This window comes from Ictalurus punctatus, chromosome 3 (genome assembly GCF_001660625.3).
Source record: "Ictalurus punctatus breed USDA103 chromosome 3, Coco_2.0, whole genome shotgun sequence".
NCBI classification, from domain to species: Eukaryota; Metazoa; Chordata; class Actinopteri; order Siluriformes; family Ictaluridae; genus Ictalurus; species Ictalurus punctatus.
In genome coordinates this window covers 29,768,120-29,788,265 of record NC_030418.2, presented here as the reverse complement: position 1 = coordinate 29,788,265, position 20,146 = coordinate 29,768,120, and the positions used below count along the sequence as shown (strand labels likewise).

General features: G+C 40.2%; 1 protein-coding gene across 3 annotated transcripts in view; it reads right to left on the bottom strand.

Annotated features, from left to right (window-relative positions):
• The window catches only part of gstcd (glutathione S-transferase, C-terminal domain containing), a 125,409-nt gene that overhangs the window by 77,202 nt on the left and 28,061 nt on the right, over nt 1–20,146 (bottom strand). For all 3 annotated transcript variants that reach the window (XR_008396341.1, XM_017463306.3, XM_017463307.3), the window contains exon 5: nt 18,548–18,641. Coding sequence is in view for 2 of the 3 variants with exons in the window: in XM_017463306.3 (XP_017318795.1) it covers nt 18,548–18,641 (94 nt within the window). In the remaining variant the exon portion in view is untranslated. The remainder of the gene's footprint in view (nt 1–18,547; nt 18,642–20,146) is intronic.

Here is a 20,146-nt window from a genome sequence, read left to right as displayed (position 1 = left end):
ATGGAAAGTGCTGTTGAGAGAGAGAGGACAGCTGCACAGAAAAGAGGCAGAGAAATGGGATTTAGTGAATAAAGAGTTTCTAATTTGTAGGTTATGGGCTGATAACTTAAGTAAGGATTGCAGTTAGGAGAAATCCTTTGGGATAATGGTCTCTGAGAGAGAGAGAGAGAGAGAGAGAGAGAGAGAGAGAGAGAGAGAGAGAGAGGGCAGGGGGGGGGTTTCTATTGAAATTCTATTGAAATTTGATTTTGCCTGCAAAAAAAATGAATACAGAAGAAACTGTCAACATTGCCAAAAAATCTTTTTTTTTTTTTTTTTTTTTAGTTTTTTTTAAATGCTTGGTTGATTCATCATAAAACATATTCGATAAGTGGTTATGAAAACTGACTTTCTAAATAAACTATGACTTGGCAAGTGCGTGTTCCAGACTCTCCAATGTCGTGTTCTTGGCTGGTCCTCCTCTTCAAAATATTCACATAAAATGAAATTAAATAATTAAATTTAAAAAACACCACAATTTGAGTTTTGTTGTGATTAATGTTTTAGAAATGCAATTAAAATGGGAATTTCAGTAGGCCAGATTGGAATCCACAAAAAAATGCAGAAATGAGCCACAAAAGTTCTGGAACCAAGATTAACCTCTACCATAGAAAAACAATGAATCAGTTCACGATTCAAAACACAGACGCTCATCAGTCAATCGTGGTGGAGGTAGCGTCATGGCTTGGGCTTGCATGGCTTCACTCATCTTTATTGATGATGCAACTCATGATGGCAGCAGCAGAATGAATCCAGAAGTCTACAGAAGAAATCTGCCTTCCGATTTACAGAGAAATGTATCCAATCTAATTTGGAGGAACTTCATCATGCAGCAAGACAATGACTCAAAAAGCACTGCCAGCACAACAAAGGTCTTCATCAGGAGGAAAAAAGGTGAAAGGTTTTAGACTGTCCAAGTCAATCACCAGACCTTAAATCAGTTGGGTATGGCAACCTACAGCCAGTTGTACCAGGAGAACATAAGCTCTATTATAGTGTTGCATGTTTATGAACTATTAAAACATTTACGCATGCACCAAATACCATTGTTTTAATACAGCCTTAAGTTATCAATTGTATTTTATTTATTTATTTATTTTTTTACACCTTTCTGTTGTAAACACAGTTCTCAGAAATTGTGTTCACCATGTGAAAATGTGTTTTATATTCTTCTTATTTTGTGAGGAGTATAATGATTTATTTTTGCGGTCTGTGATGATTGGACATGGCTCATATATATATATATATACACATATTTACACACACACACACACACACACACACACACACACACACACATACACTGTTAGATGAAACTCTGGTCCAGTGAAGACAGTTATGATGTAGTCTAGACCTCGGTATGTTAGAAGACAGCAACCTTGCGGATGTGTCGGTCTTTAGTTATACCAGATACTGCTCAAAAATCTGTCTTCTTGGTTAGCTGCCTTCTGATTGGACCACACGGACAGTCACACGGAGCGATGACTTGTCATGATATTGAATGGGTACCAGTGAAGCAGGCTTAAACGAATTAGCCCCCAGCACATGAAATCTACAGGGCTTTTAACTATCTGTAATATCTTGATAGTCACTGATAGGCTGTATGTAGCTACAGTCTGGGCTAAAATGAAATGTGATTCTTCACACCATTCTGTGTATTGTTACTTACAACCATTAGTGCTTTTGATCTAGCTGCAATAAAAAAGGCAAAAACATCCAATTTAAGCCACTGGTAAACAGTAAATAAGTCAATGTGGATGGCAAAAATTGAGCCTTATTAGGGGCCCAAGCACCAAAGGCACAGAAACCATATTTTGTGTATTTCTTTGCTTGAAAGAGAGTTAGGTCTTCGCCCTGGTAGCACATTTATACCAACTGGCCCTGTTCATATGGCTTAAAAAATAAAGGCTTCACACAGTGCTTCACGTAGACAATGAAAAATCTTAATCATGTAACTTCAACCACAGAGCCACACAAAAAGGCCACAGGTGCAGCCTCATAATTGCTTGTCAGGGCAAGCATGACACCCTTACTGACATGAGGAAAAACACACATATCTAGGCCATAATTATTCATTTTCTGGCACTCGCAAGAAGCCTAAGCCTCCTGTTTTTGCATAGAGATGGATGACTCAAATATTTCAGCAATTACAGAAATTCAGAGGTTGCTTCTGAGGTGCCACGAGAGCTGAAAAAAAAAGCCAATTAACCTCTAATTGAGCTTAACAAACCTACAAGTCTGCTCTGACAGGCATGTGTAACTGAGCTCTATCAATTTTCTCCCATTTAAGTTAATGACAGAGTTGAATTAATCGAACAGGATGACGCAAATGAAAAATCAGATGTTTCCCAGAGCCTGGAGGAATGCTGCTGTCACTGCTAGGAGAGGAAAACAGAGCAGTGATAACAAGCTAAAACCGATATGCTGCTAAAACTCAAACTCCCACACAGACCATTAGTCACAAGAGAGCTTTGATTATGGAGAATAATTCAAATGGAGACATAACAGCAATTAAAACTGTATGGTACATTTAATCTGGGACTGCTTTACTTCATATATTTTTTTTTACAAGGAAACAGGTCCAACTGGTCAAATTTCAGTAATGAAAGAATACACAACAGGTTAGTTCCTTGTAATTCTTTGATTTGTTTTGCCTTGGCCATTTTCTCTTTCCCTCCCTCAGCTCGGTTCGCAAAACCGCATGTTTCACAGAAAGATCCCAGTGCAGCATCGGTAATAGATCCTAGCACAAAACAGCACCAGCAGTCAACAAGGCCGAGCATGAAGAAGGCTGGAATAAGGCTCTGGAGGCTTTGTATCTCACCCGCTAATGCTTCTTTTCCAGGATTCATTACCATTTCTAGCTCCCTAAATACCTCTTCTGCCCGCTGACCTTTAATCCTCTCTAAAGATTTACAGATAAACCACCTCAGACAGGTAGATACCAGAGGAAAGCAGACAGACATGTCCAGAGTGTCACCCTAATCCTCACACACATATATTCGAAATTCACAAGAGCTTCACATTTCCCAGGAGGCCCCTCAGGCCTCCAGCTCTGCTGCAGTGATTGTGACACGAGAAAGAACGCTCTTTCTTTCTCACAGCAAGCTCCCTGTATCAGTTCCTATCACAAAATGTTATCTTCCTGGGAGAGTTTGCCTGCCTGAGCAATAATAAGGGCGTAATAAGGCTCTGGAGGTCTAGTGACTCTCATGACGAGGGGAAAAGAAAAAAAAAACAACAAAAATGTATACAGCTACACAAAAATGATTCTCAACTACAGCCCCTTCTGAAAGTACTGGAACAGGAAGGCCCATTCTATTGTTTTCTATACATTGAAGATATTTGGTTTTGAGTTCAAAAGATGAATGAGACAATAGATCAGAATTTCAGCTTTCATTTCCTCATATTTACATCTAGATGTGTTAAACAACTTAGAAAATGGCACCTTTTGTTTGAACCCACCCATCCCCCCAGTAATCAAAATATTGGAACATGTGACAGAGGTGTTTCTTACTGCCCAGGTGTGCACTGATAAACTGACTGTTTAAAGAATTAATAGCTCTGAATGTCTACTCTTGGTTTGAGCCTTCAGTTTTACGTGTGAAGACTGCATTTCTTGTTAAAAAGGATAAACCAACATGAAGACCAGAGAGCTGTCTATGGGAGAAAGGCAAGCCATTTTGAATCTGAAAAAAAGATCGAAAATTGAAAAGAGCCATTGCATAAGCATTGGTCATAGCCAACACAACAACTTGGAATGTCCTGAAAAAGAAAGAAACCACTGGTGTACTAACAACCAGACAAGGAACAGGTCGACCAAGGAAAACAACAGCAGTTGATGACAGAAACGTGAGAGATGTGAAGAAAAGGCCAAATGTTGGCAAATGAAAGGATCTGCTAATGATCCAAAACACAGAAGTTCATCAAACAAGCATGGTGGAGGTAGTGTCATGGCTTGGGCTTGCACGGCTGCTTCTGGAACAGGGTCACTAATCTTTATTGATGATGTAGCTCATGCGGTTAGCGGCAGAATGAATTCAAAAGTCTACAGAAACAGTCTGTCTTCCAATTTACAGAGAAATGCATCCAATCTAACCACTTTCTGGTTTCTCATTAAGATGAAAAGCTTAACTTCAAGAGAACCCAAAAAAAGAGAGAGTCTTGTGATGGAACAATTGATTATAACTGCTATAACGTAAGTGATAACAGAAACTAGCAGGTTTCACAGGCGTTCCACAAAGTTGCATGTACTGTAAATATAAATATCAAACGGTTAAACCTACATATTATAATAAGAGGAATAAACCACTTCAGGGTGTGCAGTTATAGGAAAAGAATCCTTCCAGTTCATGTAGGGCTGCATCAAACCACACCATTATTGATTATTTTCCTGTAACAGCACCTTGTTATATTTTATTTTATTAATTGCATAAAATATTATAAATACCAAGAGTAGCCACAGCTTACCTAAAAAAAAACCTCATACTTGTGTATAAGAATCTATTTATTATATTTATTCACTACATGAGGTCTGTTGTGTTCTATATAACCAATAAAACTTCTTTTGAAACCATTGAAAAAGCACAAAAAGCTATGTGGGTGGCAAGGAAATTGGACCCTTTTTTTTTTTTTTTAGACAATCACCCAGCCTTGCAACGTATAATCTACACATAACTCCTAATCTCAGGAAGTTGAACAACTGAACCTGGTTGAGCTATAATAAGGCTCTGGAGGGCCTACTCAGCTTTTCTCCTTGTTAAGCATTCACTACCATCTTCTGCTCTCCTGAAGCTCCCCAAGCTCATCTTCTGCCTTTAAATAACTCTACATGTCTAGGGATGAACCTCCTTCAGTAAGTAGACACTAAAGCCTGACCAATCACTCATCTTAAGGTACCATGGACTTATCTGCATTGGTGAAAATCATGTCAGTACAGTATCATCTGGTTCATCTGACATTTTTATTAGGGAAAAAGAAAAGACTTTTTAAGTGCTAACTCGTAGTAGCGCGAAGAGAAATGAAATAGAAATGTCCATCATTAAACCATAAAACTCATGTCCAGAGACTGCAGGATTTCTTATGACCGGTTGCCATATATGCATATCTGTGCAGATCCGGAAAGCTTCGTAGCACAGCAGTGTTTCTGCATGAAAAGAAAATGCATATGTTTACACAGAAACGCTTCCCTTGCTTGCATCAGTGTTTACCTGCAGTCTCACTGTGTGAGGAGCAGACATCCTCATCTGCCACCTTAGACATCATGAAATGTTATCTCTAATCGAGCCACGCTTGCCTGCCGGTACAATAATAAGGTCCTGAGTCTGTGTGTCACTGGTCCTGGTCCTCCTCCTCCTCCTCCTCAGGAATTCATCACCAGCTCCGGCTGATCTACAGCTCCCTTAATCTCCTCTTCTGCCCTTTGGCATTTCATAACCTCTAAAAGTCAAGACAAATCACCTCAGACAGACAGACAGACGCTAAAGGAAAGGAGACATACGTGTGCAGCAGACTCGGCTTGATTCCCTTACACGCTTACACACACACACACACACACACACACACACACACACACACAGCAGTGTACCACATTTCCCAAGTGGCCCTGGGGCTCCAGGCAGCTATGCAGCAGTGACCGTGATTTGAGAAAATAGCTCTTCCTTTCTCGCAAGATTTTTCATGTTATGAGCTTACTTGGCGTTCCAAAAGGGAGAAAAACACTGATGCAATACTGTATGCATGTAGTTACAATATAGTCATGTGAAAAAAATAAGTACACCCCATGGAAATGATTGTTTCTGTGTTTTTTTTTTTTTTTTTACATATTTGGGCAAGAAAACCTTTGATCCTCTTTGAAACAGTGCCTATTAATAAAGGTGATACACTATCAAAGGATACATAAAACTGACATTTTGCAGTCATTTTCATTTAAATTAACAAAATAAAAAAAGATCAGTCAGATGTAGAAAGTAAGTACACCCCTACTTATCACACCTTCAAATCCATAAAATTAGCATCAGGTGTTCGGGATTGGGAGCCAGTGATTAGAACACGGTTAGGGAGCGCAGGTGGAACCGGTCTTATTTGCAACCCCAATTCTGAAAACGTTGGGACAGTATGGAAAATGCAAAAAAAAAAAACAAACAAACAAAAAACAGACAGACAAACAAAGAGTGTCATTTGAAAATTCAGTCCATCCTGTGCTATATTGAAAACACATTATTAACAGATCATTTGATGTTTTACTTTGTGAATTAAATTTATTTTTGAAAATATACACTTATTTCAAATTTGATGATTGCAACACACTCCAAAAAAGTTGGGACAGTTGACTGTTTACGACTGTGGAACATCAGCTTTTCTTTTAATAACACTTATTAAGTGTTTGGGCGCCGAGTGAAGACCAGCTGGTTAAATTCAGAGAGCGGAATTTTCCCTCACTCATCTATTATACATTTCTTCAGCTGCACATCTCTACGGCGCCTTCGTTGCATCATTTTGCACTTCATAATGCACCACACATTCTCAATCGGAGGCAGGTCAGGACTACAGGCAGGCCATGCTAGCACCCGCACTCTCTGCTTACACAACCATGCGCTTGTAATCCGGGCAGAATGTGGTTTGGCGTTGTCCTGCTCTGGATGGCAGCGTATGTTGTTCCAAAATGTGTACATATCTTTCTGCATTAATGCTGCCCTCACAGATGTGCAAGTTACCTATGCCATGGGCACTGACACACACATACCATGACAGATGTTGGTTTTTGGACCTGACGCTGATAACAGCTTGGGATGGTCCTTTTCCTCTTTGACCCGGAGAACACAACGACTGTTTTGTCCAAAAACTATCTAAAATGTCGACTCGTCGGACCGGAAAACAAGATTCCACTGTGCTGCTGTCCATCTCAGATGAGACCGAGCCCAGAGAAGTTTGCGGATCTTCTGGACAGTGTTGATGTACAGCTTCTGCTTTGCATAGTAAAGCCTTAACTTGTATCTGTGGATGCAGTGGCTAATGGTGTCACTGACAAAGGTTTATAAACTATTCCTGAGCCCATGTCAGGATATCCATTACAGACTCATGACGGTTTTTAAGACAGTGACGTCTGAGGGATCGGAGATCACGCGCATTCAGAAGTGGTTTTCAGCCTTGCCCTTTACGCATCGAGATTTGACCGAATTCCTGGAATCTTTTAATTATATTGTGCACTGTTGAAGGTGAAATCGACCCATCCTTGCTCTTGAAGGACTAGACCTTTTTTGAGGCTCCTTATATACTACGATTAGACGATTGCCTCACCTGCTTCTCATCACCTCCTTATTTCAACTAGTCACATCGCTATTAGTCCTAAATTACCCCTGTCCCAACTTTTTTGGAACGTGTTGCATGCATCAATTTCAAAATAAACATTTATCTTCAGAAAACTATGCAGTTGATTAGGTAAACCATCAAGTACCTTGTCTTTATACGTTTATTTGTTTAAATGCAAGTCAAAGTACATTTACAAATCAATCCTCTTTGTTTTCATTTGCATTTCCCATACTGTCCCAACTTTTTCGGAATTGGGGCTGTAAACCGTGGCTCGCATTACGTTACTTAAATATGAAATTTTGAACAGTGTTCAGACAGTTAAATTCATTCGAACAGCTTGAATCATTACATAGAAATGCTTCTAATGATACAGGTCCATGTCAGTATCGTTTCCACAAAGAACCCACCAAAACATCGAATACACCACAATCAAATATCCATTGAAACCTTTCATGTTTACTTAAGACACTTAAATGATGCTGTTGAAAAAGGCATTCATGTATCATTCAAATAATAACGAGCAAACCCATTTCAAATCATTTCCACTGAATGAAACGAAAAGAAAGAGATAATGATGAGAGCAGGAGTTCAAACCCTCCCACCTGCTGGCCTCAAAAGACTACTGTATTTAACTCGATGTAGGTGGCTGTTGGAGCACTTCAATCTGGAAAAATAAAACTGAACTTTCCATTTACTGGGTGTCAAACATCTGCAAACTCGTTTCGATCCTATAAACCGTGACAGATTCTGAGCGTGTATGAAAACGCAAGGCGTCTGTCACGAGAGAGTTTGTGGTTATGCCGAACATTGAGGAGAAGTTCTTCTCCAAATGCCTCATTAGTAAAAGCTTGTTACTTTTTCAAAACAGACCCAGAGTTATTATGACCAACAAAGCCTTATGTAGAAAAATGGAAAACAGCCGATGAAGAAAACAAAATGTTTGATGTAGACTGGGGCTGGGTTGACTGACAATGGTACCTGGAATCGCACATGGACTCAATCTATCTTGATGGCTATTAAACTGGACATTTAAAAAATAGTGGACTGGCTTTTTAAAAAGAAAGTGACTAAACTTTCTCCACTCCTGTCTCTCTCCTCTTCTGATATTAAAAGTTATAATTCCACCTTGCGTCTCGTATGTAGTAACCATAGTGACAACAACGCCTCGGTTAATGCCTGGCCAGTGAGGCCTGCACTGTTATTTTAAACCTACATGCTACATCTTAAAGACATAAAACACCTGACTACATATAACCCCCAAAACATTTGACAAGCTGTGAATGTAGTTCAGAAAAATGTGAACATATTTAAAGGAGCAGTCATGTACGGGAAACAAAGGCAGGGTGAAAGTGCGTAAAAAAGTGGGAGTCAGAGGAAAGTTTTTAAATATTAAACATAAGAAACACATGAGAGACAAAACCAGGAAGTAGAACTAGTAATAAAGAACAAGGAACATAAACCTAGGAAAACGATGTTCGGAATGTATGGATAAAGAAACGCACCGTAAGACTTTACAAAAGTACTATGAAACAAAAAAAAATGAATTAAGGGTGAAACACAGAACAGGTGCACACAATCAGGTAAAACACCAACAGCAGGACAGGGGCGAATTAAGGACCAAAACAGAAACAAAAGCACATGGCAATGTAAACAAAACACATGAAGCAGGATAGCGTAACACATGCTGAGAGGAAGAATTCATGACAGGGGTGTTTTTTTTTTGTTTGTTTTTTTTTACCTGCCAAGCATGAGTGCGTGTTTGCGGGTGTGTTACTAAACAAAAAGCAAGACAGCGGTTCTAGCATCAGCGATCTAAAAAGACAGTGGTATAAAACTGAGTCCTCAGGTGCCGCGTTTAGTTTAGTACAGTGACTCCCACTAGTTCGACCTTTCAGGAACCTGGCGAACACTAAAACACAAACACAACATGTTTTCCTTCTGTGTAGGTGGACTGGATTTGCTGACTAGCCACTGTCCACTTTGAAATATCTGTGGAAGTACTCAATGCTTAATGATTTTGTTGTACAGCAGCTCATGGTGTGTTTCCTGTTTTTTTAAAAAAAAAAAAAAGAAAAAAAGAAAAAAAAACCTACTCCTGGATCTGCTGTACAACTAGTAAGTGGCAGATAGACATCTGTGGATGCTAGACATAGATCTGCGTGGGAAAATATGAAAAGAAAAGGTGAAAGGAATATTGCATGTCTGCTGTACTTCTCTGAATGAAAAGGGTGTTGCCGTCACTGAAAAATGAGACTCATCCAGTACGTACACATAATACAGCAGTAAAGTAAAACATGGTTATACACTTTTGTGTTGGCAGAGTATCTACACTCACTAGGCATTTTAACAGGTTTACGTAAATGTAGTGGCTTTTTGTAGGAAGACAGTTTGTTACTTTTGCCTAGAGCTTCAGCTTTAGGGTCATGGTGGATATATATATTACAAGCTCAATTCCAAAAAGTTGGGACACTGTGTAAAATGTCAATAAATGTAAATAACAGAATGCAATGATTTGCAAATGTCATAAACCCATATGTTGTTCACAATAGAACATGAATGAAATGAAATGTTTAAACTGGGGAAATGTACCATTTTAAGGGGAAAAAAAATAAGGGAATTTTGAATTTGATGGCCGCGACACGTCTCAAAAAAGTTGGAAAGGGCAACAAAAGACTGGAAAAGTAAGTGCTACTAAAAAGAAACAGCTGGAGGAAGATTTTGCATCTGATTAGGTTCATTGGCAGGAGGTCGGTAATGTGATTGGGTATAAAAAGAGTATCTGAGAGATTTAAAGAATTTAAAAGTTCGATTCGTCTGACCACAGAACAGTCTTCCACTTTGATTCAGTCCATTTTAAATGAGCTTTGGCCTAGAGAAGACAACAGCGTTTCTGGATCATGTTCACATACAGCTTCTTCTTTGCATGATAGAGCTTTAACCAGCGTTTGTGGATGGCACGGCGAACTGTGTTCACAGACAATGATTTCTGAAAGTGTTTCTGAGCCCATGCAGTGATTTCCATTACAGAATCATGCCTTTTTTTAATGCAGTGCTGCCTGGAGGGCGGCCGATCATGGGCATGCAGTAATGATTTTCACCCTTGTACCTTATGCACAGAGATTTCTCCAGATTCTCTGAATCTTTTGATGATCTTATGTACTGTACATGATGAGATATTCATAGTGTTTGCAATTTTACATTGAGGAACAGTATTCTGAAATTGTTCCACGGATTGTAGACGCAGTTTTTCACAGATTGTTTAACCTCCAAACATCTTTACTTCTGAAAGACTCCGCCTCTCTAAGATACTCTTTTTATACCCAATCATCTTATTGACCTGTTGCCAATTTACCGCTGGCTGTTTCGTAGTAACACTTACTTTTCCAGCCGTTCGTTGCCCTATCCAAACTTTTTTGACAAGTGTTGTGGCCATGAAATTCAAATTTACCTTATTTTCTTCTTAAAATGGTACATTTACTCAGTTTAAACATTTGATATGTTTTCTATGTTCTACTGTGAATAACATGGGTTTATGCGATTTGCAAATCAATGCATTCCGTTTTTATTTACATTTATATACATTTTACACAGCGTCCCAACTTTTTTGGAATTGGGGCTGTAGTATTTAGATATACCTTTGTTGAAATTCTAATTAAGAATGTTCTAATTTTACCATTTAGCTTCCGTAGCGTGATTATTGCAACTAGTGGTCAAATAAACCTGCAACACACACTAATAAAGGCTTTTGGGGCAGAAACCACGCTGCACCATGTTCGGGAGAGAAGCAACATACAAGACAGTTAATAACAAGGTTGCCAGGAATGCTTTTTATGTGCCAGATTGGGATCGTTTAAAAATACTCCATGGGTGTCAAGATCTTGTTTTACAGCAAATTGGAATTAAATTGGAAATAAATTTCCAATTATAAAAATTAGCAGAGGGAAAGAGAGATTATGGAGTGGATAATGTTTGTTAAATGCATGTGTACCACACCACGGTGAACTTGTTTACCACTCAGTGTTTTTTGGCATCTAGTTAAGCTCGAAAATGAGCCGGAATCTGCAATCCTACTAGATATTAGCTATTCTGTGTGTGCCTCACTGGCGATGGGAAACACACCTGCTCTATCAAACACAGCTGAATACAGCTACGTCTAAAAACACTCGAAACAACTTGCTAGACTGTACACTGGATGACTATGTTGCTGACTATGAACTGCCTATTACAAGGTTACTCTAATAGTTCACTAAATAATAAGAAGCATGATAGCCTCTCGACATAATTTTGTTTGACGTTAATGTCATTCTGCCCCAACAAAATCATTAGTCATGCGCCACTACTCAGGCCGCACAGGATTTGGTGATTGTTCTGGCCAAAAACACTTGATCTTACTACGGCTTTTTTGAAAAATTTGTGATGCAACTTGCAGAGTTTGTGTTTTTTTTTGTCAAAAACTACTTGAATTGGCGAAATTGCAATTGCACAAAATTGTTTTGCATGGCCTTTCACAGTGATCTTTGTTGGTAAATAAGACGTTTCAGTTGTACTCATGTTCCATGTCGTGAATCGAAGAGGGCTTTGGCTGAATGTGTGATGAGTTGTGATGATGTCACAAGATGCATCTTGGGCCAAATCTGAGGGAAAATCTGCTTTCATTTTGAAAAATTGAAAGCTCCTCCGAACATTGTGGAGTTTGCCCAATTTTGCGTTCATTTCTGCGATCGTTAAATCCTATAGGGACTGACTCCTGACTTAGAGGTGATTAAGCAGAGCAAAGCTATCCACTGTGCAAGATAATGATGATAATATTGGAACATTTGGGGCAGTGGTGGCTCATTGGTTAAGGCTCTGGGTGACTGATCAGAAGGTCTGGGGTTCAAGCCCCAGCATTTCCAAGCTGCCACTGTTGGGCCCTTGAGCAAGGCCCTTAACCCTGTCTGCTCCAGGGGCGCTACATCCTGCACTATATCCTGCTGACCCTGCACTCTGACCCCAACTTCCTGACATGCTTGGGTATGCGAAGAAAAGAATTTCACTGTGCTTTAATGTATATGTGACTCATTATCATTATGGAAAGACAAATAAAAGATATTGGATAATATATCGCTTGACATTGTTATAAAACAGACACAAACGCCTGCACTTAGTCGCACACTTAATCGGTAGGAAATCCAGAGTCTATGAACATGCAAATGTAAATGTTAAAAGCCCCAAACCCTGCACTTCCTGACCCTGGCTTTACGTGGTGTGCTTTATGTAAATTGTCTGCACTTATATAGCGCTTTTATCCAAAGCACTTTACACTGTGTCTCGTTCACCCATTCACACACACACACTCACACAACAATGGCAGCAGAGCTGCCATGCAAGGCGCTAACTTGCCATCAGGAGCAACTTGGGGTTCAGTGTCTTGCCCAAGGACACTTCGGTATGTGGAGTCACGTGGGCCGGGAATCGAACCGCCAGCCCTAGGATTAGTGGACAACCCGCTCTACCACCTGATCCACAGCCGCCCTACATGACAGCCTGTCATGTGCTCAGTACTGACTGGGAATTTTCACACGCTGATCAGTTAAAATTCATTCCCATTAATGGGTTTAATCATCCATCCGCCGTCCATTTTCTGCACCGCTTATCCTACACACATTAGCGGGGAGCCTGGAGCCTGTCAAAGGGGACTCGGGGCACAGGGCCCTGGATGGGGTACCAAGCCATCGCAGGGTACAATCACACACACATTTCACACACTACAGACAATGTAGAGATGCCAATCAGCCTACAATACATGTCTTTAGATTGGGGGAGGAAACCGGAGTACCCAAAGGAAACCCCTGAACCACAGGGAAAACATTCAAGCACCACACACACAAAGCGGAGGCGGAAATCGATCCCACGATCCTGGAAATGCAAGGCAAACGTGCTAACCAGTAAGCCACCATGCCCCTGGATTTAATCCTGTAAAAACACATTTAAAGTTTGGGTTTAGACTTTAAAGTGCCTAGCAAGACAAAAATAATACTGATTGCCTGAACAGGGAGAAAAAGGCTTGATTACTTTACCTGCCAAACCCATACACGTTAAAACTCTCCATTCTCAACAAAAGTGTGGCTGCTATGTAGAGTTCTTTTTTAGAACAAATAAAAAATGTTTTTTTTGTTTTTTTTTTTTACAAAAAAAAAGGATAATCACTGCTGTTTTATTCTTATGAGAACACTTATATCGTGCTATATTATTATCATCATCATCATCATCATCATCTGTAGCTTTCCAGCTCTGTCTGGCTGCATATAACAAGATTTTCTTTATCTCACCCACCGGGCAGTGAGGCTGAAAAGCACCGGCGTCTGAGAAGTAGGAAAATATACTGTGTGACTTTATTTGCAGAAAGATTCAATAATACAAGTACGTGCACTGCTCTCAAATTTAAAACTGCTCTGACTGAAATCAGCAGGTAACTCTGAAGTGTCTGTACAGGAAACGTCAGACAGGGATCAGACACACAGCTCGATCGATCACTACACTGTTTCCTATATTAGTTGCTTTTGGCACTGTGCGTTTCTTTATCTCTCTGGTCAGTCCTAAATCGTAAGGAACTGTTTCATGCCCCAGTTCGTCCTAATATCCACAGCAGATCTGCTCTGAAATGATAATGGAAGTGACGCAAACCGCCTGCACCTTCTGTCATGACCGATCCAGAGCGGAAGAGTCTCATAAAGAGATCTCTGCAGGTTCCCTGTGCCAGCCTGATTGCATATTATTTCTCAAATTCATGTAGTGGGTGAGGAAACTGGGAAAAATGCAGATACAGTGAAGAACACTAATGCCAGCAATAAAAACAACTATAATAACAACAATAATCAAAGACTAACGTGCAAAATGAACCATTTTCGAATATTACTGCTCTGTAATTACTGAATGTATTTAATAGACACTTAAATCCAATCACAGCGATTACACCAAAACAAAGATAGGAAGACTCAGGTTATCAGCATAATGAATTATTTTAAAAATTATTATTAGTTCTGTGTACCTCATTTTGGTTCACACAGTAACACAGCCTATTTTCTCATGCTGCCACTGGAGCGGGTTTATCACTCAGCAGTGTGCCTCCTATCTGGCGGCGTTGTGTGTACAGTATATGAGCGTGTGTGTGTGTTTCTGTGCGGTGCCGAAGCAGAACAGCTGCTGCCTGTCTGATGTGGAAGGACCCAGAGCCCCAGGCTCTAGTGTTCTCAGACACACACACACAGTGATTTCAGCAGCAGAAACAATGCAACAACACCGACAGAGTGAAACACACGTCTGCTGGAACTCTGGCTGCCTATACTGCGCTTTCACTGCTATTAAAATCATAATCATACAAAACTGAAAAACCATAAAATAAGCACACGAATTTCACCAATGTTACTAAATAGCAGTTTCACCTTTGAAATACTCTATGAACCATCAAACTCAGATATGTCTATTTGAGCACAAGATTTTATATTTTAAACATCTTCATAGCTTTTATCATCATCATCATCATCATCATCATCATCATCATCATCTTGCGAATAACAAAACACCACCACCACCAATCAACGACAACAGTGACAACGCGGACAAACAACAACAATGACAACAACTACAACAATAACAATGTATGACAGCAACCTCAGCAACGAACAATGACCGCAATAAAAAACGACGACAACAATAACCATAAATAATGACGACGACGGCAACAGCGATGACAAACACCAGTGACAATGACAACAACGACAAACAACAATGTAAATAACACAGACAAACAACGTCATTAGTGACATCAACAAACAACAAGGTCAGCAACAACACCACAACAATAATCATGCTAACATTGACAACAACAACCAACTCTGAAAAACACCAACAACGGCAAACAAAAATGACAACACAACAACAACACAGGCAATGACAACAACAATAACTACAACAATGACAAACAATAGCAGCGACAACATCAGCCACCAACGATGAAAACAAAAATAACAAACAATAATTATGACAACAAAAAACATCATCAGCGACAAATGACAAATAAATAAATAAATAAATAAATAAATAAAAAAACAACAAACAACACAATATTGATAAACAGCGAAAATAATGACAATGGCAAGAACAACAACAATTGTTCCAACAATAACAAACAACAATAATATTAATAATATTCATTATTAGTAGTAGTACTTGTTGTTATTCTTCTACTTCTATATACTACTGTTACTACTACTAATAATAATAATCCCTTTCATTTCTTTTCTCAGTTACCTTCTTTGCATATCTTCAGCTACGTAAATTATATGTGTGTGTGTGTGTGATATGCACATGATACATTCCATGCATATGACGTGAACACATACATCAGGGACTGGTGCGTAGGCTCTTATTTCTAAATGCTAAATTCTAAAGCTAACTGATTCATCATGTATACCCACTTCAATGCCGCACGACAGTTTCATAAAGAAGACATGGAACAGTTCATACATTATTCCCAGCTCTCCAATCTACACTCATTTCTATAAACATAAAAAAGCACCAGTATTTCAGCTCTCTCATATTACGTTTGTATCATTTATAGTTTTACGTATCATGATATTTTTTTTGTCTATAGCACTGACTACAACTCTAGGGTTTAATTATGAGCCTGGTTTTCACTGAAGTGTAGCTCCATTATGCACAAGAACACAGGACAAAAAAAAAAACGGTTTAAAATTCACTGGCTTTAAGCCTGTGGTGTTTCAGATGCTCGCAGAGTTTTGGCTCGGTATGTAGCGGATCGGCATCGGGTATCAGCTGATACTCAGAGCTTTGATCTCGTCAAAAGCGGAAAAAAGGGATTGTTGCATTTGTACATTCTGTAGATTTAGCTCTTTGTGTGCGTTTCTCATAGAGCTGGGTTGATACGCAGTTTAAAAATCAGTAAGGACAAACTTATCCACTGTTATTTTAGATATAGATATTTGTATCGACTAAAGACGTCAACAATTATAACTCACCATGCATAGATAAGAGGTCAAAATTATTACCCATTATTATTTACCATATAGTGTACATTAACATTAATATAGGCGATATGTCCGAAAGTATGTGGACGCCCAAACACGTTTTATTTGTCACGTACATGTGAGTTATACGGCGTATCATTCATGCAATGAAATTCTTAATTGTAAGTTTCCAAACTGTGCTTCCATTACATTGTAAAGAGCAAAGACACATAAGGCACGTTCACACTTAAGAGTGCTTTGGGTGAGGAGGTCTGGGGTGCAGTCGGTGTTCCTGTTCATCCCAAAGGTATTCAGTGAGGACACTCGAGTTCTTCAACTCCAGCCTTGAGAAACCATATCGTCGTGGACCTCGCTTTGTACACAGGGGCGTTGTCATGTTGGAACAGGTTTGGGCCTCTTAAATGCGTAATGCTACAGCATACAAAGACATTCTAGACAATTGTGTGCTTCCAACTTCGTGCAAACAGTTTGGGGAAGGACCACATATGGGTGCAGTGATCGAGTGTCCACATATTTTTGGCCATATAGTATAACGCTATATCTAATCTCTGGCTCATTTCAACCTGAGCTCCTCAATACAAAAGATTTTCTAACGTACCTATGCATTCAAACAAAATTTTTTCTAATCAATTTAACAATCACTATGTACACAAAGCAGCCATAACATTAAAAGCACGTGCCTTATACTGTGTAGGTCCACCTTGTGTCACCAAAACAGCTCTGACCCGTCAAGGCATGGACTCTGAAGGTGTGCTGTTGTGTCTGGCACCCAAATGTTAGCAGCAGATCCTTTATGTCCTGTAAGGTGTGAGGTGGGGCCTACATGAATCGGACTTGTTTGTCCAGCACGTCCCACAGATCCTCGATCAGACTGATATCTGAGGAATTTGGAGGCCAAGTGAACACCTTGAACTCTTTGTCATGTTCCTCAAACCATTCCTGAACAATTTTTGCAGTGTGGCAGGGCGCATTATCCTGCTGAAAGAGGACACTGTTATTAGGGAATACTGTTGCCATGAAGAGGTGTACTTGGTCTGCAACAATGTTTTAGGTAGGTGGTACGTGTCAAAGTAACATCCACAAGAATGCCAGGACCCAAGGTTTCCCAGTAGAACATTGCCCTAAGCATCACACTTCCTACGTCGGCTTGCCTTTTTCCCCCCATAGTGCATCCTGGTGCCATCGCTTCCCCGGGTAAGTGACGCACACGCACCCAGACGTCCACATTATGTAAAAGAAAATGGGATTCATCCGACCAGGCCACCTTCTTCCATTGCTCCCTGGTCCAGTTCTGATGCTCACGATGCACTGTGTGTTCTGACACCTTTCTATCATAGCCAGCATTAACATTTTCAGCAGTTTGTGTTACAGTAGCTCTTCTGTGGGATCGGACCAGACGGGCTATCCTTCGCTCCCTATATGCATTAATGAGCCTTAGGCCCCTTAAGAACCTGTCACCGGTTCACTGACAGTCCTTCCTTAGACCACTTTTGGTAGTTACTAACCACCGCATATCAGGAGCACCCCACAATACCTGCTGTTTTGGAGAAGCTCTGACCCAGTCGTCACAATTTGGCTCTGGTAAAAGTTGCTCAGATCCTTACGCTCGCCCAACTTTCCTGCTTCAAAGCCGAGAACTGACTGTTCACTTGCTGCCTAATATTTCCTACCTCTTGACAGGTGACACTGTAATAAGATAATCACTGTTATTCACTTCACCGGTCAGTGCTTTTAACGTTATGGCTGATCGGTGTATAACCAGAGCTAAATCCATAGTTAGTCGACACTGGTTTCTTCCAGCTAAAGCTGACAGTGCTACACAAGTTAACAAATTTCTAACAGGAGTACATACTGAAGGCTTTCAATGCTATTAAGGAATGTCTTGTACCTGTGTGAAGCTGAAAACATGCATTCTGTCAGAATTCGTTAGAGTTGCAAAGGTCTGAAGAAAGGAAAGGAATGTCTGGAGGTGATGGAAATCACAGAGGAATGCCTGGTGATGTTTTATGCAAACAGCTGTGAAATTCAGGTGCTCCATTACATTTTAATGAGCTCTGGGTTTCAGCTAGGTGGCACACAGACACGCATGCACGCACACACACACACACAAGCATGCGTACATGCACACACACACACACACAAAAACACGTACACACGTCACTCTCTACCTTCAGTGGGGTTGACAGCAGCAGGCAGACTCTCCCAGTCGAGGGTCCATGCTGCGCAAGGGTGTGGAGAGAAGACGGCCTCGATGCCATGCTCCTGAGGAATACACACAAACATATGAGTCACTCATAGGGCTAAAGAAAGCAAAAAAAAAAACAAAAAAAAAACACACAAGGAAATGGTGTGTTTGGGATGAGCATCATTCCTGCATCACACCTTTCTTTCACTCCTACTATACTTCAGTCTGTTGAACTGTGGGTTCACTTACTTTTTCACACCAAGTGGCATTGTTTCACACCAAGTGGCGTTGTTGCCCACTAATGCCACTTTTCTACGGCCATTTATTTCTTTTTTAAGCTCTTTGACACACAGATCCTGACTTAATCACACTTTAATTCCCCGTTTCAGATTTTGATCACGTTCGCGCAGCATGTAACACAGCCACTCGCAGAAAGTAGCTTGCTGCTAATTGGATGACAAATCACCATGCCCACATGCTGCTGGTGATTGCGAGATATTTCATTTCAGGCCAATTAAAACACAACCATAGTGACAGCTACATGTCAATACAATATGTGCGTGACAAAGTCTTAACGTTCTCCTTTTTTGTGATTTATGCATATAATCCTGTATTTACTGGTCAAGAGCTGCAGTTCATGTCAAGATTACACATGAATGAAAATAAATGTCTCTGTGACTTCGACTGTGGCATTGTTGTTGGTGCTAGACAGGCTGGTTTGAGTATTGAGTAACTCAAAAAAAATAAGCGTGGTGAGCACAAAAGCATCTCAGAATGAACAACACGTCAAACCCTGAAGTGGGCGGGCTTTAATGGCAGAAGACCACATCGAGATCCATTTCTAGTTGGGTCAGAATTTGGCATCAGCAGCATGATTACGTGGACTCGACCTGCTTTGTGTCAACAGTTCAGGCTGGTGGTCGTGGTGTAATGGTGTAGGGAATGGTTTCTTAGTGCACCCTGGGCCGCTTAATACCAACATATTACCTCATTAGTAGTGGCTTAGTGGTTAAGGCTCTGGGTTACTGATCGGAAGGTCGGGGGCTCAAGCCCCAGCGCTGCCACTGTTGGGCCCTTGAGCAAGGCCCTTAACCCTCTCTGCTCCAGGGGGTGCTGTATCATGGCTGACCCTGCGCTCTGACCCCAGCTTCCTGACAGGCTGGGGTATGTGAAGAAAACATTTCACTGTGCTCTACTGTACATGTGACCAATAAAGACTCATTATCATTATAGCAAAAACAATCCAGGAAGCTGGTTACAAGTTGGCTGCTTTTGTCCTTAGCATCAGCATTTTAGTCGGTTTTTGTCCCTTTAAAAAAATGACCCTTTAACAAGGTTAGTAATTCTTGCAAAACTGAAGACGAGACTATAAATAAGCTTAATGAGTTATTAGCTGTAACTAAGCTCATTATAAACCTTAAGTTAATTAAATAAACTGTGCCTGGATGTGCTCTGTGTTGAACAGCAACAGGGATATTTGTTGAATTCTTGTATAGCGATGTAGACCTGATAAACAAGGTTGCTTCATTTCCTTAATTTAATCCATCTTTCATGTTTTGTAAACAAAGACACTGTGTACATT